Below are 21,770 nucleotides of genomic sequence, written 5' to 3' on the forward strand. Positions count from 1 at the left end.
ATGGCTGGCTGAAAAAGTCATCCTCACAAATTATTAGATTGCCGTAATTGGGGAACATGAGCTCAGTGAGACACAGTCAGAACATATATTCGCCATGCTGACATGGAGTTGGTGTGATATGGAGTGCTCGTTGGGGGTTTCCATCACACGAGGCTTGGGAAAACTACATTTCATGTTTTATTCTGCTTATACATAGCACACAGATCCAGTGTTGGCATTAGAGATTCTGTGTGAAGTTGGTCCTTGGTCAGATCAGACATCACGTTCGGATGTGTTGAGAATCTATAAGCCACTGCGCACGTACAAAGACTGGGTGTGTCACAAGGCGAAGATTCTTCACGAGGGGAAACACCTGCAAAAAGGAGGACAGGGATGGCTCCACTGCCATTATAGTGTCTGTGTCCGCCTGATGGCTCGATACTAATGGTGTTCACAGACTGGTTATTACATGGTAAAAACAGTCATTAAGGCCCCACCAGCAAGCTGAAGATCCCGACTCTGAGCAGTTTATTTGGCTTCGGTCTCAAAACAACTAACACGGGGACATAAAATAAACACAGATTAAATTGAGAAAATGACATCGCAAGTAAAGTTTAAGCAAAGTACGAAAACAAACCATCATTAACATTCACATGCAAAATAAATTTGCAGAAGTTAGGAATTTCCTGAAGAAGGTTGATCTTGACTTGAGTTACCGTTTATAGTTCTCCACATTTTGTGTCTATATTTTTATATATTCAGTGTATCACAAGGAAGCATCTGTTCCACGTGATCTATTCGCCGGGTCTTTTGTTTAGCTGCTAAATCTGCAACAGAATGGAGGAAAAAGCTGGCGTCTCAAGGGAGAGTCTGGACTCAATAGGCCGTTATAGATACACCACGCTCCCATATTGGTGTCGGAGCGAGAATCCCGGTCCTTTATCACCGTGTTCATATCGCCGCAATTTTCCATAGCGGCACAAGCTTTGAGCATTCACAACCTCAATGATTTGCAATGCAAAGGACAGCCTTATCTGGTCCTGCCGGTTCCCCTTTCCGCCCGACACTGTGCCTGGAAGAGATCTCCCAGGTCCACGCGCCCACACCCCAGGGGAAAGAGCCGTTGTTATGGTTACAATGCCAATTACAGTGACAGAGCGAGAGGCGGTCAGTAAAGGCAAAGCGAGGGGTGCCGCTGACACAGATGGCCATTTCAGAGCTCACACACATCACAGCTTGCTCTCCTCCCTCCTCCTCTGGCATCAGAGCCACGCTTCTCCTATCAAACATTTGTAGGCACAAAGAACAGGCTGGTTTGGGGTTGCTTTCAAGCTTGTTTTGCTTTTTCTACCTTTGTTACCTGACAAAAATCTACAGTTTAGTAAACAGGACACGACGTCGTGCTTCTCAACTATTTCCTGAAGGACAGGACTCCCTGTTGAAACTCCGCATGTGACTTCCACAGCTGAACAGCCTGTTGTTGTCATTGGAAGAAATTGCAAACAAGGGGAGCAGCTGGACCCTGCAAGTGGGGCCACACATAAATGCAGGGACATGTATACATTGGTCAGGACAGACGCATGCACACTCCCACTAACGTGACTGTATTTTTCTTCCAAAGTCCAAGGTCAGGTTTCCAGGAGGGAGGGGGGCGGGGAAGATTCTATTTGTTTGTGTATTTATTTGTTTTTGCTTGCGCAGAAGATTTTACATTTAATAATAAGCACTAATTCGATTAATGGTTTATATGAGACCCTAATGCATTTCCCCTCAACACTCCAGACCCATCCATTAGTGCTGAGACACGTCCAATCAATCAGAGTGACAGAATGGGGGAGGGACAACAGAAAGCTGGTCTGCCTTGTTTGTGAGGCTGTTTTCAATCTAAGAAACCTCACAATATTACCACCACCACTCCAGTCTCCAACGAAGCTCAAGTTGTCTCACTATATCTCACCATGGTGTCCTTAGCTACCCTTTACTATTGTTCCAGCCGGCCTTTCCAAATCCAGAATGGATGGTGTCCCAAAGGGGCTTTTGCCTTTACTCCTGGCCAGACAGAGAGTAATGACCTCTCTGCTCTATTTGCAGTCATTAAAATCTGCATGTGCACACTATCTCTCCAGCAGAAAGGCATAATCTTGGGTTAGAATGTCAAGTCTTATCCACACAAACCTAGAATGCTGCGGCGGCTCTCAGTGGACTCGTCACCACTGTGCACATGATTGTATCTATGTGCAAATAAAGCACCGCACACTACGTACAATGCAGCATCTGAGTACAGTTAACAAATGATAGTCTTCGACTTGTGTTGCACAAGAGCTCCTTCTATTTGTGTTCAAACAGAACTTGCTTAATTCTACAAAACCAAATTCTCTCTTTGACGACGGGGCATGCAAACTAAAGCAGAGCCCCTAGGAAGCAGATGAGATAAAGCACAACATAATGCCCCCGAGTGAACAAACCCAGGAAGGACATTTTTCAGTGAGATAAATTTTAATTGCGTTGTGATACAACAAGGAAGTATAAACAACTGGTTCGTCCCGGCACTTTAAACTCATTACGCCAGCTGATAGAGGAACCCACCCTATTCTTCTCGCACCTAAGAGACCGCAAACTGGTTCCCACAGGAAACCCATGCACAGCCCAGTGCCCCTCCCACAAAACCTCTCTCCCTTTTTTCTGTCTGCAATCCCCATTTCTCAAGGACCCCTGAGAGACTGGCATACATCCAATTAAAAAATCCCTCCTCTCTTTCATCTCTCCAGCCCCAAACTCTAATGTTGTTATTGCTGTACAGCCACAGTACACCCCCCCCCCCCCCCCCGTCAAGCTATACAACTGCCTTCTTATCTCCTCCTCCCTTCCCTCTTTTGCTCCTGCCAATTTCTCTCCCCACGATAAAATATGCCCGAGTGTGGACTGCTTGAGACTTGGGAACGCCACGCTGTGACAGGGGGACCCAGACCCACTAGCCTATTTGCAATAGGAGTCTGGGGAAGGGAGACAAGGGGGGGAGGGGAGGGGAGTGAGGTGGCAGGCCGAAAGTGTGGCGTGTGGTGGCGGGACATGAATGCAGACGTACCGCTGTTCTCAGATTGCACCGTGGTGTTGGAGTTAAAAGAACCCCCCCCCCGGGCGAAGGGGCAATCCTTTTGAAATTGGGTTTGGTAACATTTGAATGGATGGCCTATTAAAACAAGAAGATGCTTTTCAGATTGTGAACTCTGATTTGATTAGCACTGTGCCGGTTAACGAGCAGATGAGCGAAACATAGAGAAATCAAAAGAGGGTGCGCCAGAAAGTAGTTCTGTAAACAGAGAACACTGTCTGCCTGCATCTCATCGCTGATCTCTTCATCTGCTGCATCAAACCACACAGTGCCTTTGGGACACACTGGAGAGAAGACGCTGCCGACAAAACTCCTCTTTATGTGGGTGGGGTGAGAAAAACCCTCCAGATATGTGCGCTTATATTAGGATATGTAGAGGGAGACTTTGGACACTCACCATCTGCTTACTTATAACTCTCATCATACAAGGTCAGGCTTATTATTCCAACCTTGAATCAACATTGTATTTATTTCTGCAAAGGTCAATTATAATTGTTTGAAAATTTGAGTTAGACAAAACACAATTACAAAAATACAGATTGCGAATCACCAGGAGACAAATATTTTGTCGTTTGAAATGTTTTGCATTTATTGTCAGTATGTGCTATGATACAAAGTCATTAACGTCAGTAACTTAAAATGTAGGCATTAGTAGGATCAGAAGTATATATATTTGCCATATCCAACATCACAAAGGAAATCTTATAAATAAAGTGTTGAGATGAGTTTTAAGTGCCTTAAGTACATGCGGAAAGTCAGCTGATGACCAATGTAAATCTTGATTCGTTCAAGACTTAAGGAAAAAACTAAACGGATGAAAGGCTTTTTGAGACATAAAATTCCCCCCCCCCCTTTATTTTTTTCTCAGCGAGACCCAAGCTTTGTAAATCTATAGGTCATTGAATCCCAGTTCCTGTCTCCGCTGCTACAATCAAGTCTCGAACTCCGTGAAAGGAAATTCTGCATAATGAGAGTGGACAATAACAGACAAGGACAGGCAAGTAAATTCTTCTCAATAAAAAAAAATAAGAAAAAAAAATCTTCTTTATTTCTTTACAAATACAGGTGGCAGACCTGAAGAGTCTTTTGTGACCACTTCCTCTTATCCACTAGAAGATATCCGGTCGGACACAGAACCATAATTCATAAGCTTTCCTATCTGCTATAAAAAGAGCTGCACATAAACAGGATGCAGAGGCAGGGGGGAAGAGGAGGCGAGCTCTGACATTTCAATGGAAGGAAGAAGAAAGATTTGATGGAGCAGAGAATTGTGTGGATTCAGCACGAGTCCTTATGATCACCATACAGCCAAAGCTAAGATTTATTATCACAGAACAAAATATTGTATGTAATATTGTATTGGGGTAAGATTCCGCACCATTTGTATTGTCAACGTGGGCTCTACCCACAAGCAGAGCTGATTCATGTTTATATAAACCACCACAGTCATCTACTCAGGTCTAAAACCTTAAGTGAACGCCCAATAGACGGAGAGTTGAAAGAAACAACGCGCTACAACAGAAAAATAACAGTATCCGTCACAGATATTGTGTAACATGGTATCTCCAGTTACTAAAAGTGTTCAGAGTAAGATAGAATTACTGCTGTAAACTTACGTAACCTTCGTGACTTTGTATGTCTTTGTTCCAGAGCACAAACTGGAGTTATAAAACAGAACTATTGATTTGGGTTAACAGTAAATCAAATCTGTAGTAATGTGATCCAAAGAGTCCCAACAGAAGTGTGCAATAATAACTGAACATGGAGGGTAAGTGAAGGGAAAAGCACACACACACAGTCAGCTCAGTCGTATGTCTAAACACTGCGCTCTTTGTTGACACATTTCCAATTGTTTATAGTCAGTATGCAGTTTAAGAGAAGCAAAACCAGAGGCTGGTACTTTGCCTCGGTCAACCATGTTGTACTGTCTGAGGCATACAGTCATTACTATGACCTCATCTCCTGCTTGGAGCCTGGACTCATCCCTGATCTGCCCGAGTCTTCAGTAATTGGATTACACTCACAGAATCATGACCCTGCTGGGCTGCCATACAGCTCCTCGACGTGCACTTCTGACTTACTCTGCCGCCTCGAGTAAATCTTTGTTTGGACAATTAAACACCTTAATTCACACATTTCCGTAAAAATCCCTCTAACCGGTGAACTTGTTACAACATCTGAAGAACTTGGAAAAGCTTGACGTCGTTTCTCTGAGGAATCAGACTCATGTAAACGGCCAACCCTCCAGTTATGTGTGAACGTCGGGCCCCATCTATAGCAGCCCCTTCACGAACGCGTGATTATTTTCGTTCAAACACACAGCACAAACATGCCGTTCTTATAACGCGAGGATCAGAAAGATTCCAAGCAGCTGAAACAATTTACCCACTGAAGTCTGGAGTACACTCGCAGCCATCCACTAATGCTCCAGAGTAAACGTGCCCTCTACTTGAACTGTGGATGTGTACTGCTGATGCTATTTTGTTTATAAGAGTTAAGGACAAAAGCTTTTAAAATTATTCCGGATTAGGAGAGGACCATTTTACTTAAAACTAAGTGTAGTGACCCGCAATACCATATGGTTGACCTTCTGTAACACCCAAAGCAACACTCTTCAAAATGACTGTGAACACTGATTGTCTGGCAGCTTAAAAATATGCAGTTAAAATTTATTACACTTTTGCGTGGGTGGACTTTATGATCATTTTCTCATTTTTATTGCGACTACAGGGGATTGGCAGGATTGGCAGTACTCAGACGACAGATTGCTCAGCCTGGCGCTTTCTGCAGTAGGCTAATGGACCGGACGATGGGGAACAGCTTCCTAAGAACGCCCGACTGCATCTGTGCGCCACGATCCTGAAAAAAAAAAACTACCTGCCCCGCGTTGTGGACGCCACTAACGAGTGTGGCCGGGCCTGGCAGGCTCCCAGGACGCAGTAAGCCCTGTGCATAGCGGCTGGGATTCATCCTCTTAGGCCCAGAGTGTAGGGGATTTGGGACTTTATTTAGTGCCATTTAGAAAAGATTACCATTTAACTGCGATGCTGCCATTCGGCCAAATAAATTATTGATAAAATAATGGATTGCAATAACCAAACAATGAAAGGGTCAGCATGTGCTAGGCTGCAGATTAAAGAAAAAAAAACTGAAAACGGAACAATTAAAGAAAAGTAATGATTGAGTCTTGAAAACTACTTGGTGGGATTGGAGTTAAAGGGGCCAGATGTGAGCTGAAGGTATGGAAGGAAAAAAATGAGAAAACAGGGAAAAACTATTAAAGGTCAGAAACGAACAGCTGTTGAAGAAACATGGCCCAGTGTGGCAATCCAATAAAATGAAACCCACTTTATTTATGACTCTCGGAGACCAGATGGGTTTGTGTTCACCTCATATTTTCTACCGACGTCCAATCAGCGCCGAACCCATTTGACACCGCACACAGAGTCGCACTAGATATCTTTGTTTAAGGACATTGGGATATATCCTTTAGTGTTTTGCCATTTAAAAAGAGACAAAAGTGACCAATCCTTTCAAAAGTGACCACAATGGAACGCCTCTCTCAATCTCTCCTTTGTCATGCACTGTGTTGCACTGCCATTTAACCCTCTCTCTGCATCTGTGACACTCAAGACCAGTTAACCCCTATGGGCTCAAGCACACAAAGGGCCAGAGGGCCGAACACAGAGAACCCAGGTTTGACTGAGCTTAACAATATTTTGTATTGTGATCGTCCAGTTGAATTCCACAGCGCGGTACACAGCTGCTGCCACACTGATAGGAGAGCCGCTATGGGAGGAACAGGGACTGTGTGTGAGTGGATTACTTCCGTGTGGTTTCTGATACTTGCCGCAGTGCAACAAGGGCCAAAGGAGCCCCCCCCCCATCCTTTGGTAGAGAATTATCGCAAAGTCTGTATTCTGAAAATAAAGGGACCCATATGAGAAAAACGAATTGGGGCGAGAAAACAAAAAGGACAAGACTACAAAAGATCCGTTATCTCTGGATTGGAGATGACGTCTTTGTGGCCACCATGTTCAACCTCATGACACTCATATCCATCTCAGAATACTTGAATGGCTAAACATCAAGCTCAGCACAAACACCAAAATCTGTCCAGTTCTTCATACAAGCACAGCCTGTACTTATGAACCTGTACATCCTCAGAAGTGCATTACCAGTCGGAGGTGTGGCACAAGATGTCGACTGTGAGTGGCTTACAATAAGTATATCAACAACAGCTGAGGTGAACGCTACCTTACCTTCTGACAGAGTGGTAGTGTGGTATAATGGCATTAGCTCGCTCTCTTTGTAACCGGAACTGTGTAACACAATCAATATCTGTGGAAACGGTGACACGGCTAAACCATACGCTTAAAAAGAGGTGGGTGTACATTCATTGGAACAAGAGATGGCAGCTTACTATTAAACTTGATGTCGACTTCAGAACATTTTTACTTTTCACTGAAAATTCTTAAAGAGCCACTGCTGATGAACATCTAAAGTTTCAACTTTGTTCCAGTTGAGGATCTCCAATATGGACTGGGGGACAAAAGTAACTGACATTAACTTTGATGCATCAGCAGATGGATAATTCTGTCTGGATATTCTGGACAACAAGCCAGTCATTTATTGCAATCGTTGCTGAGTAATCCACCAGCGTGACCAACATCATAATGGTCCAGGTTATTTTTGTTAGTTCCCCTTTAGAGTGTTTTAAAATTTGACCTAAAAAGGCCAAAGAGTAACTCAGAGTCACATTCTGGACACAATACCGTCGATATTGGCCATGCTTTTTGTTGATAGTCTATGTAACTCACACACTTAGAGCACATCATATACATGATATTACACGATTTTAGGTCACCAAATATACACATGATATTTCTACAGGTTGCATCAAACCAATATGATTGTGAAGAATACCCCGCATGCAATCATTCTGATTTAGACGAACGTTCTAATGTAACAAAATGACAGAGCTGCATAGTCCTGCTGGAAAATACCATTAAGTAAACAGAAAGAAAAAAAAATGAGCGGCCAAGCTACAATCAATATTATTTCCAAATGAAAAGAGGCGTTTTGTGAATACTGTAAACCAGGCCACGCTGACGTCCAGCCGGCAGTCATGCGTACGTGTGCTATTCCAGGTAGGCCTAAGCTCAGCCCTCGGCAGTCACCCACAAACCTGCTCAGACAGCAGCACCTGCTCTGGAAACCGTGCGGCTGTTCAAATTAAAGCGCAAGTGCTGTGTGGTTACTTAGCAACAGCAAAGCACTGAATTCCTCCATCTTCCTGCTTCCCTGGGGCTAGTTTAGGCGTGAATATCAGTACCATGACCAAACACCGGTGTGAAGGTGTGAGGACTAGATAAATGTCAATGGGAGGTTTGCCTACTGTCATAATGATTTCTGATTGGGCCTTCACATCCAGGAGGAGACAACAGAGGACTATTAAAGCGTTTCAATCAATGGGGAATACTCGTAAATTGTAATGATTTTCTTTTGGGGTTTGTTCGCGCTGGCAAGTGGGAAGAGAGTTTTAGGGTCAGTGGAGAGGATTCAGTGTTTAGGGTCTGTAAATTTCCCACACGCAGTTCACCCCGGGTCTGAATCCTTGAAAAGAGGAATGTCCAAACATTGCCACCGTGAGTGTACATAGTAGCTGAGCACCAAAGAAAACACAACATATCGGACCAAAGATAAGTGTCTCTTGTGCTTTTGTGGCAGCTGTCAAGAACTGTTCAATTTCATCTGTGGAAATGTCTTCCCATATGACAGCAAGAAAAAAAAAAGAGCCTAAGGCTGATTGACTTGGCATTTGTCTTTTTATGATGACAGTATCTAGAAAGATAAATCTGGATTATGTGTCCTGGCACAAGCTTTCATTTTAGCCCATTTTGTGACAGTAGCTTATCTTGGGATTTCTCTACACGACCGAGTGCCTGACAACGGACAATAAAGAGGAAATGGAGAGGGCTGTCCGAAGAATGTGTTTGTATTTCTCTCGAGATAGCATCACTTCTGTCCAACATGTAGAGACAGAGTTGGGGGTTGGGTCATGGGATAAAAGAAGCCGGTTATAGTCCTTCAAATGTTGACATCAGACCAGTGAGCTACAACCAGCAGAACTCAGCTCTGTGGCAAAAGAAAAGGCCGCTGCCACAGCTTTCAGCAAACAATCGAGTTTATTGCCCACACAGTAGGGTATCGGGACTCTGTTATGAGAAAGAAACCACATCGGAGTCCTGCATGACTCATAGAGACTGCTTTCTTTCCAAACAAGACTTTGATGAGCATATTTAAAAACAAAACAACAAAAAACGGGCAAATATCTACAAATCCAACCATTTCTTTTTAATGAACATCTTGTGTGCTGCCATGGTTTCTCTTTATAACAGCCTCCAGTTTCTTCTGTTCAGAGCTCTTTGCTGCCATTCCTGTGTGAAAGATTCAGACATTCTTGCCAAAAAAAGAAATCATGGGAAAACTGAGCAGCAGTTGCTGAGACAGACCAAAGACCTCCTCTTTCTCCTCCTCCTCCTCCTCTCCCCAAAGCCGTCACCAGAATGGAACCCACAGAGAGACAGGGAAGAGAGGGGGAAGTAGAGATCTGGAAAACATCCCCGCACGTGTCTCCAAAACTCAAGGAAGCGATGAACAGATTTCTGACAAGGCACTGAGGGGGTTTGGTAAACCTGCTAGACAATTTGTTGTTCTACCGAGTGGGTGGACACAGGAAGAAACCATATCTCAGAGGAGGATGTGAGCAACCATGAACAAGACACAGTGTCAAAGCATGAGTCTTTTTTCTCTCTCTTCCTCATAACTATTTGTGAACATTGAGAAAGAAAAGAAAAAAAAAAATCAAAGGAGAGTAACAGTTGCTATTCAAAGTCATTCCTCTGTCCAGCTACATCACGCTGTCATGAAGAAAATTAAGACGCAGCATGTTTCAACAGCAGGGAATAAGTCCGGCCAGTGTTCGGAAAAACAGACACATCCTTTATCTGACGCTCTAGAGCAGCATGAACCATCGCTCTCAACATTCTTTCCATTCCCAAAAGGCCATAACTCCTCCGCAAGTTGGTCATCGCCCTCGACTAAGCGGGAAGGTTCAAAAATTCAAACACACTCCCGCCTTCTTTTAACTGAACTTGAAATTCTCGTTTGCAGGACTTGTCTGTGCAAAGAAAATACATGCTCCCTGACAACTAAAACATGTGAAGGTGTGGGCTTGAAATTTGATCTGTGCGCACAGAAACATGAAATCAGACATCATTTTCACATAAAAGAATTATACATCACTGTGTGTGATTAGGGATAGCTTAAAATCTGCTCATGATTGAAAAATCTGCAGTGGAGAGACAGACCAAGCTTAGATTTTCTGGAAGCCAGATAGGAAGAAAGAGGAAGGAGCATTAAGAGCTGCATAAATAAATAAAGGTGGCAGTGCAAGGGGGGGATACCCACTGGAATATGAAGGGGGTGGGGTACAGATGAAGCAACCCCTTCCTCTGATGGCAATTTTGACCTTGTCGGTTGGGAGACAGATGCTACCCAAACGTCATACTGAAGCCATAATGAAGCTATAATGTTGTACTAATGGGATATAATCAACATAAAGAGACGATTACGATTACCAAGTATAGGGTACGCCCTAAAATAACACACACAGCATGGTTGTGGGGTTGCCACAAAGGGCCTGGGAATCCTAAATGGTGATAGATATTTTCCAAGAATATATCAATTAAGAAATATAGATGGGATAACTAACCTCTTTCAGTTGGTCAACCTCCTGTCGGACGGCCTCGTACTCGATCTCCAGGTCGTCGTACTGCTGCTTGAGCTGCTGCTTCTCCTCCAGCACCGCCAGCCCGTACTCCGCCGCCTGGATCTTCTCGTTCGTGGTCTCACTCAGCTCCCGGGAGAGACGCTCGATCTCGGCCCGCAGCCACTCCGGCGCGGCCTCCAGCAGCATCACTGCGTCCGGGTAGCCCTGCTCTTCCGCTGACATGATCGTTACCGGGGACGGATCGCGAGCCTGATCTTGCGACAAGGGAGGATGTTGCGGGAGGGGGGAGTCTTCAAGCGGCGTAACCTTGAAGAAGAAGCGGTGCCTCAAATTCGTCTGTATTTGAATTGCATGATTGTTACGTTTGCGTTTCTTGTTTCCGCTGGAGCGTCTTTGGTCATGTAGATCACGCTTGTCCTTTTTATCTTGGTCAGCGGAATCCACCGCTTTCCCTTAAAAATGCTCCATCGTTGCGCTGCTGCGGTTCCCTCTCCTCTCCGCCGGCTTGTTGGACTGACAGAGCCGACAGCCGAGCGGGAGGACCACCTGAGAAGACCGGTGTGATCATATACTATATCCGGTTGAACTTCAAAATAAAAATCCAAACTAGAAAAACTGTGTTTAAATCACGCGTAAGCGCCGACTTATTCGAAATTATTTATTAATCTAGATACCAAAAAAATATCTATGTCGTACTTTATATATGAGGTGGGATAAAGTCTCGGTATCATCCTAAAATATCATTACACATGTGTTTTATTTTGAAAACAGAGTCGTTTTGTTTCCGACAGTACAGCAAGCTTGTTTTCAACAGCTGAACCGTGGGTTTCTCACCCACGCAATCAGCTGGTTGCGCGCCGGTCGACCGGAAAGTGCATTTTGGGAAATGTAGTATTTGTTAATACCGGTGCCAATTACAGTGGGCTGGACTAGAACTCATTACCCATAAGGCCGTTCGTTTGCCTATGTGGAGCGCGGAAATCATTCTCACTCGTCGCTCGTTGTCATGGAAACGACACGACCAAATGGACTGACAGTTGGTTTGCCAAATGTATATCTGCTGCCACCTGCTGGAGACATACTGACGTCTTCTTAATTTGATATCGACACCGTTACTGATTTTAATTGTGAATATGGAGTCGCATAGGAACAAAACAATGGCTCCACAACATTATACTTTGTTTGGAGCTATATTAAGATCGTTTTAGGATTAAACACATTTTTCATAGTATTCCTATATGACTCACTCAACCTAATAATAAAAAGCAAACATTTGCCATACTTTCCAAACAATAGTTCTACTTAATTATCAACCCTACCACATATCCTCACGGATTTTTTTTTCTTTAAATAATCTATGATTTTACCACTTTTACCCAACCATATTCAAGAAGAATTGTAAATTTAAAAAAAAAAAAGATTAAGGTGATCATTTAGGAATATTGTCCAGGATAAAGTGTCAGAAAGCAGAGGCAGTACTTTGAAAGTGCATCGCTGGCCTATTTGGGTGAAAAGAAAGAAAGAAGGGCAAACTGGACCCTGGAAGTGAAAGTGCAGTGCCTACAAAGAGTCTTCTACCGGTGCAGGTTAATTGGTTAATTGGCACCAGATCAATCCCGTGACTGTCAGCAGAAATATGAATAAACTTTTCATTAAAACATGCTTGACTGGAGTTGGTGTAGTAAATTATTTTTTAGGCAACAAATTCTACATATAAATGAGACTCGAGGGGATTGATGTTCCTTCACTTGACCCAGATTATGGCGAGGAAGTTCCCTCCAAATGCTTTGGATGATAAAGTCGACTCTTCTTGTTAACCCAAAGCTAACCAGCTTTAGAAAGGTACAAGGTAAGCCAATAAGATTTTATCTACTTGCCATGTCAATAAGATCCTACAGGGGCCGGGTGGTAAAGCTTCACAGTTTAAATGACAATAATCTTCCAAACATCTCCGAGGCAAACCCATATATCATTTGAATCCCATTCAGGGAAAAAAATCAATTCGAATGTATAGTCGTTATCATTGAGATTGATTCCAGGGACAGATGGTCAGGTCAGATGGTTAAAAAACGATTAGAATGGGTATTAAGAACCACAATGGGTAACAGGCAGCAGAGAACATGATCATGTAACCTTATAAAATGAGTTGGGTTGAGGGGTCGGTCCCTTGCTTTTTACCTGTGTGTAATAGGATTAGGATTGTAATCTGGGGAGTCAGAAATAGCCCTGTGGTCACCCCTCCAAAGCCACAGAGTCGGATCCTGGGCATGAGGACACAATCTTTCTTACTTTTTAACAGATTCAATTTGCTTCCATGATTGAATTAGAATAGATGGCTTCTGATAATGGAGCACACAGAATCCAGTGGACACTCCTCATGCCGCCCCGCCTCTTCTCACAGGGTTAATCTGGGACGAATCACATCAATCAAAGCAACAGGATTGACTTTTCACAGAGAGGGAACAACGTCAGAGCTGTGTGGATTGGTTTCAGAAAATTTGGCAAGGCAAGCTGTGATTCAGTCGTGCTCTGAAAGTGTGGCTGAGAGCATTTCAACCCTCCAACAAAAGGTACAGTTTGTATTATTTTTTTTCAATTGCTGTCATAGTAGTTTTAGATTTGCTGATTGCATTTGTTCAAGTGTTACAGTGACAATCCTTTAAAATTGGATTCTGACTATTTTACTGTATCTGTGTTGTTGATTTTTTTGATAGTTGTTTCGGTAAAAGTTTTCTCATCAGCACATCTCGTGTAAAAGCACAACATATTGTAAAGCCACATCAATACTCAATATTCTAACAATTCACACCAGCGTCAAAGTAGTAATGTAGCAGTTCAAGATAAGGACTTTATTAAATGACTGAATTATTTAATAGATTATTCCTTCATATTACTGCCATGTGTGCTTACGAAACATATATGATATAAAATGTGCATTGTAATATCACAAGGTAGATATGCGTGTCCAGGCCTTGCTATGACCATCAGCCTGAAGGACTGTTCATATGGCATTCCCTGTGAAGACAACCGGTGGCTCTCTGATGGAATTCAGTAAGTATTGATGAAAAAAAAAAATAATAATAATTCAATAACATGGATGAACTCGTTGATGCGTTTTCACTTGACACTGTGCAGTAAAAAGCTGTTCAAATATGGCCGAAGTGTAGCTATTTTTACTGTATGCCCAGATGACAGTCTTGAAATGCCAGCGGATTAGACACCTCTAAGTGAGCACTCGTGTATTAGGATCTAAAACTATTCAGGTGTCAGAGTGCAAGCTACATCTAAGGTCTCTGCTCTTCGCCGCAGTCGTAGTATTTGACGTATACCCCTCTTTTTTTCTTTCGCCGGCGTGACCTGCAGTCAGAGCCCCGAGAGCAAGGTACACAATAGTAGGAGAAGCTATACGCTATGTCATCCCGGGACACATGCAGTGCTCCATCGGGTGCGGAGGTCAAGCCTGCAAGTATGACAACCCAAGTTACTGGCGTGAGGATCAACAGGCCATTAAAGGCCTCTACTCATCCTGGTACACGTGATTCGTTGGTTTTCGATATAGCATAATCCATGCAAAGTCTAATATTTTTCTCATAAATCATGTTGGTTGATTTCCCTTTTTTTTACATCTTCTTTTACTTTTGCTTTAGGGTCACCGATCATCTTCTTGCAACATCCAGACCCTCAACAGAAATTATTGAGAAGTATAACATTATTGATCAATTCAAAAGGTATCCACAATATATTGTCATTTATTCCTAAAAAAAAACCAAACAACTGCAACAACAAAAAATATTACAGCTGGCCATAATGAAAATCTCTCTTCCGTTTGTGTTTTTACGTGAAGAAATGGCATCAAAACCCTGATCAACCTGCAGATATGTGGTGAACACGCCAGCTGTGGAAATCCTCTGGAGCCCGAGAGCGGCTTCTCCTACCACCCAGAGGTCTTCATGGAAAACAACAGTAAGTGCTTTGCGTAGTCTTTAGTGGACGCATATAAACTGTTTGACAATCGTAACCCAGAATATGTTACATTTTTAGTTTATTTCTACAATTTCGGCTGGAGTGACTACGGAGTGGCCAACCTAACAGCGATGTTGGACATGGTGAAGGTCATGGCCTTTGCACTCCAGGAGGGAAAGATAGCGGTCCACTGTCACGCGGGTCTCGGCAGGACAGGTACCACTTGTGAATAATTGTACACGGACAGCTTTAAGCTGCTATTTATGGTATTCAGGATTGCCAAATATTTCATATGACACAGACATATGAATTTCTCCTCTTTTTGTACACCAGGTGTGCTGCTGGCTTGTTTCTTGGCCTACGCAACCAGAATGACTGCAAATCAGGCGATTGTATATGTTCGTGCCAAACGTCCCAATTCCATCCAGACCCGAGCTCAGCTGCGCTGCGTCAGGCAGTTCGTCCAGTTCCTCATCCCTCTAAGGAGCGTGTTCGCCTGCGCCGAGCCTCGATCCCACCCTGTGACGTTGTCTCAGTACCTGAATCGACAGAGACACATCCTGCATGGCTACGAGAGGAAGGAGCTGAAGTACCTTCCAAAGATTATCCAGCTCGTGTGTCGGCTGCTGTTGGACATCGCGGAGAACCGACAGGTGATTGAAGAAGACATCCTGGAGGCTCCCGATATTCACGATATAGAAATGACTCTCAGCATCATTGAGCAGCTGGGCCCCGAGGCGTTTGCGCCGGGCGTGCCCCGTTTGCCGGGCATGCGCACTTTACCCAGACACTTCAACGAGCCGCCGATCTTCTACCATCGCAAGAGTCTGAGCTACAGCGAGTCCGACCTGAGACGGCTGGGATCACAGCTGAACCTCCTCACACAGTCGCTGGCGCCCTTGTCGCAGAGTAACATTGAAATGACCGTTTCCCCGCCGCCTTCTCAGTATCAAAGCTGGACAAGCAACACGTCCGACGTCTCTCACAGTTCGACCAGCTCTCTCTGGCAAGTGAAGAACGTAGAAAAACAAAATGACGTGACTGTTCTGCTGAAGAAAATTAACAAGAAGGTCATCCAACGATGTGAGTCGATGGGAAATAGCGACGTCGGCAAGAAGGGGAGCAGGCTGTCGAGATGGAAGGCAGAGCAGAGGGAGGTACTGGCAATGAACGGGAGCAATGCGCACACAAGAGAAAGGAACCAATCGGAGAAATCAGAGGTTCCCTTCATCACTCTACAGTCAGAGTTGTCGCTGGAAGCGAGGCACCTGCTGGCAGCACAGGCCCTGGCAGTGGACCTTTTCCTTGATGGGGAGGAAGAGCACAAGAGCAAAGTGTTGGCCTGGCAGGTAACTCATCATTAGCAATAAATGATTAAAAAACAAAACAAAAAAACAAGCAGAAATGTGTAAAGTTAGTCAGTGCACGGTGCCACATCTCCAGCAAAGGCATCGTTTTCAGACCATCCAAGAGATGCAACCCGTCCTGGGTTCGGTTCAAGTTGTTCCAACACGATGTCAAAATGTGTGCAGGCAGAGCTGAACCACGGCGGCGCGTGGGAGCGGCTGTGTATGGAGAGGGATCCATTCATCCTCACTGGACTCATGTGGGCGTGGCTGGAGCAGCTTAAAGAGCCGGTCATATCCATCCAGGAAGCCAGAGCTCTGGACCCTGAGAGTAGTGATGCTGGAAACACCCTCAACACACTGGACAAGGTCAGAGGTCATTCTGTAGTGATTCGGATTTAATACAACAGCAGACAAGGCTGAACCGTGGTGCCGTCGTTCACACTGTTGACATACAGCAAGAAGACCCTGGTTTGATTCATGGTTAGTATTAACAATGCGATTTCTATGTCCCTCCAGGCCCCCAAAGAGACTCTAAAATGCATACTGGATTGTATGGCGCAACTGGAGGAAATACCAGAAGTAGTCGAAAAAGCATTCCTGAATCGTACCATCAAGGCTTTCACCTGGGTTAGTAAAGCAAAACGCCAAATCATGTCAGGATTCATTTGAATAACGTGTATAAGTGGCTTTTTTTCCCCTCAAGCAATATTTTAATATTCTTTGTCTTATGACAGATGGATATTGCTTCGGAGGACGAGGGCAAGGTGTACACGTCCATGTACACAGTCCTGAAGTGTGTCCTCGAGGAGGAAAAATGCCAGCTCATCAAATCAGAAGAAGCAGCAAGTGCCCTACCTCTGACATGAGTTCTATGTGTGATGGACTGCCTGTCTAAAAGAGGAATGGACATGATTGTGCCAAGTTTTCAAGAGGAAATTAATCATGTAGAAAAAAAACAAAAAAACGACTTTGTCAATATTGGTTTATTTGTCGATAGTCGAGTGGAAAATTACAACATATGTCATGCAGTGAATAACAGAATAATTTCTGCATTTTATGCTGCCTTAAGCCTGGTCACAACCATTTCTTGCTTATTGTATCATCTAAACTCCAAAATTGTAGCTACACTCACTATAATGTATCAATGCCTTTCCTATACCAGAGTTTATTTTCTGTATTTCGTGTACCATGCTTTTTTTGTGAATATAGTTTTACCAAAGTAAATCTGAATATGAATGTAACATGCATGTTGCACTGGACATGTTAAAATCCATTCTCTCAGGAGGTTGAACAAACCTGCACGCAGCCACTGTAGTGGGGCTGTGATGCTCAACAGGTAAAGGAGTAGGCTTTTAAGACATCTTTACCATCTAACCCCTCCACTGAGGCCACAATGCTGGAGTAGTCACAGGCAACGTGAGTGAACCCTCTGGAACACAGGTGCAAAAAGGCAGGTGATGAGATATGGAATTGACAAAAGCACAAACACAATCCTCTTGTTGATTTCACGGCATACAGTACCTGGACATGGTGTGAGAGCCTCCCAGGAGGTGGTATCGTCTCTCAAGGGTCAACCCTCCATCTGTGCTGTGTTTCCACGTCAACACTTGTAAAGAGAGGTCCTGAGATGCTGTTACAGCGCGAAAACTATCCTACAAAAAGTAAAGACAACGCGACTTGTTTTCACAAAGATAGTATGTGAAAAAAAAAACAAATGTCACATGTGGAGGTGTATTTGAATTACAGACCACACATATGGAAGAGATAGGATTGCTGTGGTCGTTAAAACTTGCAAGCAGGGCTCCTTTCAGAGAGTAGACCCACAGCTGGCGACCTGCTGCCAACACGATGCAGTTGCTGTCTTTGGCCTCTAGGAGGATCTGCGAGTGTCTCATGTTGAGACTCAAGGGGAAGGACTCCATCTGCTGGACTGGCATCGAGAAGCACAGCACATTAAACAAGTTGAAGCATGGGCACCATGAAACACATGTCGTAATTGTGTATTAATTGCGCCTTATTAGACATTTTAATTTCTAAAATCCATTGAAGTGACAATAGAAATCTCTCAGACATCAAAGTAAATAGTCATAAAATAATACAAATAGATTCAAATGAAGAGTATCCAGAAGCACAGGTGATTTGAAGTTACACGCAGATTTTCTTTAATGACTCACCAGCTGACTGTTATTTTATAAGGATCAAAAGCAAATTACAGGTCATTACCCACATATCTCAGTCCTCACCCTGGATCTCTGACTTGTACTTTGTCTTTTTAATGCTGACATCAAAGACAGTGAGGGCATTGTTTCCTGGCGGCTGGCTGTGGTGGATGACGGCCAGTCTGGCAGGCTGGGTGGGTATGAAGGCAGCAGCCTGGCCCCCGCAGACCGGCAGAGACTGGCACAGAGGATCCTCGTCCTCGGACGGAGACGTCAAGCTCTCCGTGTAAATCACCTTGAAACCAAAGCGGACGGCAAAAAAAAAAAAAAAAATCTACAACACTGTTTCTGTTGCTTTGATGCACACACATATTGTTTTCTTCACCGTGTGAGGAAAGAAGAAAAAACAAACAAACAATGAACACAAAGAAGGAGGAAACGCACACATGCAGTCATGCTGGCGAAGGCAACATGAAATACCTTTGGACTTAAGTCACCACTGTCCTTGGTTCCAGCCACGATCCACTTCCTGTCAGGTGAAACCAGGAGTATGTTGACTCTGAAGGAGTCACACACCACTAAGCTTGACTTTTTAGTCAAATTTAAACCAGCTAGTGTGCACACAGATCCCATGTTGGTCCCAACCTGAAAATACAACAATCAAACATCACTCAAATGCACACTAATACTGGTATTATACCCAGCAGAGCTTTCTGAGGCTACTCACAGTTAGAAACCAGTCACTTTTTATATTGTACTGCAATAACGTGCAGTGCGGGGAGGCAGTAGGAAAGGAGGCCACCTCCTGACCGGTCTGGCCCTGCCAAGTCTTAATGAGGCCGGTCGAGTCCGCCGTGATCACAACGTCACGCTGCTCATCGATTATAATCCCCGTCAAAGGGCTCTGAGCAGGAGTGCACCACAAGCACTTACCCTGAGAAATAAAAGTGCAGCGTCATGGCAAAGCTGTGTGTACTTAACTTTAGAGGCCAGCAACTTTCAAACAGCTGGAAAGAACTATTGGAAGAGATTTGTCAAGGTAGTGTTCATGTATAGCAACTTGCACACACATACATGAGTGTTTGGTTTAATCTGGATGTATATCTGGGAGCAGCATGACGCATATATGGCATTTTATTTACAGTGGATTCTTTTCCAACATAATCGTGTCCTAACTCTCTAGGTATTTTTTTTTTCAATCATTTATTCATGTTTGCATTTGCTTTATCTGTAAAACCAAGTGTTTAAATCAAAATTCATAAATATACTTTCTGTACGCCGATGCAGAAATACTAAACATGACTGAACCGAGAGGTGTGTTTTACATTTTGGATATCCCACGCTCGAACAGTCCCGTCCGTAGACGCACTGCAGACTGTGGCGCTGCTGCTCCAGACGTCCGGATTCTGGCTCAAATTCCCCTGCAGGTAAACAAAGCCGACCACCTTCCCTGATGAACAAGAAAATCACAAAATTAGGAGACAAGACAGTGCTACACCACGGAGACGAGAGATTCCAGATGAGGGTGAAATATAGGGTCTGCGGAGGCCTTCTGCTTTACACTAAAATACAAATGTCTAAAATCCATGCATGCACAGAAAGAGGCAGGAGCTGGAAGAGGGGAGAGTGCTGACCAATTAAACTACACCGGGGATTTCCTCCTGGTAGTCCAGCTTCTCCCAACAGTCCAAAAACATGCATCTAAAGTTAATTGCTGCCCTCAAATTGCCCCTATAGGTGCAAATATGAATATGTGTGGTTGTCTGTCTTTCTGTGTTTTCCCTGTGATGGACTGGCAACCTGTCTGAGGTGTATCCTGCTCTGCAGGGATTGGCTGTAGCACCCTGCGACCTTGCACGGGATAAAGTGATATAGACGTAGGGGCTGGTACTATTTTGCAAAAATTGATTTTATGGAGGTTTGCCACGCGAATCAACTGAACAAATCGAACCCCCTTGTACATATGCCTTCAAGTGTAGCACCTATAAAATACAGCAAAGTCATACTACCATGTGCAACAGGTGTGCTATTGTAGGTATCCAATATTTTCTTTGGAGTTATTCAGGTCAGAGAGAGAGAGACCTTACCAGTGTGCCCCCTGATGCTTTTGCAGGTGTACCCTCCTGACCGACCTCCAGTCATTTTCCCCTCCAGGTGGGACCTTCGCAGGTAATATCTCTTCCACGAGACATCCTTATGTCCATTGCCCAACACAGTCAGGTTACAGAAGCTCCACCTCTGCAGACACACCCTCCTAGGGTGGGGGGGACAACGTCACTGGGATGTTTACATTCAGGCTCATAATATCCTTGAAGGCATCACTGAGATTATAAAAGACAGAGCAGACAACAAACCTCCACAACCACTGGGTCTCCGCAGCTTCATGCCAATCCTGGAGAAAACAAAGCTGTAATGAGAAACTGGGACAGTTTGAACACTTCAGGAAAGTGGCTGATTTTACTTCCGTATTTTACCTTACACACACTGGACGCACTTATTAAGTCTTCCTCGGGCAGAAAAGTAAAAATCTGAATCAGGCAGTCACCGATCAAATATGGCTGAGGTGCGTCCATAGCGCTTTCAACATTTACACCAGGTTTCCGCTGTCATTTCCCCGAGATGTCAGAGCGACAACGCACTGTGAAGTTTCAAGAGATGTTAAGCTACGGGAAGCACACAGGGACAATACGGCTGGTTCTTCAACAACCTGCGATACGCACATGTCACCACTAGATGTCGCCATTGTAAAACTGGTCCACAAACGTGTCCCGATCGGAGGCTCAACTGCAGAAAATACGCACGAAATTAAGAGGAAATCTATGTTTGAAACATCTAAAAACTAAATCAGTGTAACAAGTAATGATTCATTCAGGGGTAATCATAGTATTATCTATTATTTATTATCTAAAGTGGAGAAGACGTGTTCAAAAGTTTTCATAATATGTTGTTGTTTTTTGCTTTTTATGTATTTATATATTTACAAAAGTTTGTCAACAGAGTGTTGGTTGTTAGATACAAGCATGGCAAGACACAATAGATTAGATAATAATAATAATGATAATGATTGAGTGTCACCTTTTAATGTAATGGGCCTGATCCACCCAGATTAATAACTAAATAAATAACTTTTTTTCCAATCAGTCAAGGTGAAGTCATAGCAGAGGAGTGTGTAGGCCTTTGTGTGTGTGTGTGTGTGTGTGTGTGTGTGTGTGTGTGTGTGTGTGTGTGTGTGTGTGTGTGTGTGTGTGTGTGTGTGTGTGTGTGTGTGTGTGTGTGTGTGTGTGTGTGTGTGTGTGTGTGTGTTGAGATTCAGCCCTGGCGGGATTCTTCAGCAGGGCCCCATGTCTCTCCTGTGAACACGCCCCAGATAGATGAGGCAGATATATAGCCAAGACCTGCGGGTAGCAGAGGAA

At 43.9% G+C, this 21,770-nt stretch overlaps 3 protein-coding genes across 4 annotated transcripts in view; 1 reads left to right on the forward strand and 2 right to left on the reverse strand.

The window, feature by feature from the left end:
- LOC308130916 (protein bicaudal D homolog 2-like) overlaps window positions 1-11,385 on the reverse strand; it is a 41,018-nt gene extending 29,633 nt beyond the window's left edge. For both annotated transcript variants that reach the window (XM_080497431.1, XM_080497430.1), the window contains exon 1: window positions 10,869-11,385. In XM_080497431.1, coding sequence (XP_080353557.1) covers window positions 10,869-11,108 — 240 coding nt within the window. In that variant the 5' untranslated portion in view covers window positions 11,109-11,385. The remainder of the gene's footprint in view (window positions 1-10,868) is intronic.
- Window positions 11,386-13,863: 2,478 nt separating this feature from the next.
- ptpdc1b (protein tyrosine phosphatase domain containing 1b) lies at window positions 13,864-17,064 on the forward strand (the record flags this gene model as incomplete). The annotated part of the gene is made up of 10 exons (XM_080496930.1): window positions 13,864-13,937; window positions 14,150-14,157; window positions 14,250-14,415; window positions 14,534-14,614; window positions 14,731-14,849; window positions 14,928-15,065; window positions 15,183-16,198; window positions 16,382-16,564; window positions 16,715-16,825; window positions 16,933-17,064. The coding sequence occupies 10 exons, from the start codon at window positions 13,864-13,866 to the stop codon at window positions 17,062-17,064; spliced, it is 2,028 nt and encodes a 675-aa protein (XP_080353056.1).
- A 153-nt stretch (window positions 17,065-17,217) lies between these two features.
- fbxw12 (F-box and WD repeat domain containing 12) lies at window positions 17,218-20,978 on the reverse strand. Its single transcript, XM_080496205.1, has 10 exons — window positions 20,832-20,978; window positions 20,712-20,749; window positions 20,445-20,611; window positions 19,683-19,807; window positions 19,085-19,291; window positions 18,838-19,002; window positions 18,442-18,652; window positions 17,947-18,128; window positions 17,720-17,850; window positions 17,218-17,627 (listed from the first exon to the last, which is right to left on the reverse strand). Exons 1-10 carry the CDS (start codon window positions 20,928-20,930, stop codon window positions 17,528-17,530), a joined length of 1,425 nt encoding a protein of 474 aa, XP_080352331.1. The 5' UTR covers window positions 20,931-20,978; the 3' UTR covers window positions 17,218-17,527.
- Between the last annotated feature and the right edge of the window lie 792 nt (window positions 20,979-21,770).

The sequence above is a fragment of the Blennius ocellaris genome, assembly GCF_963422515.1.
Source record: "Blennius ocellaris genome assembly, chromosome: 5".
Taxonomy (NCBI): Eukaryota; Metazoa; Chordata; class Actinopteri; order Blenniiformes; family Blenniidae; genus Blennius; species Blennius ocellaris.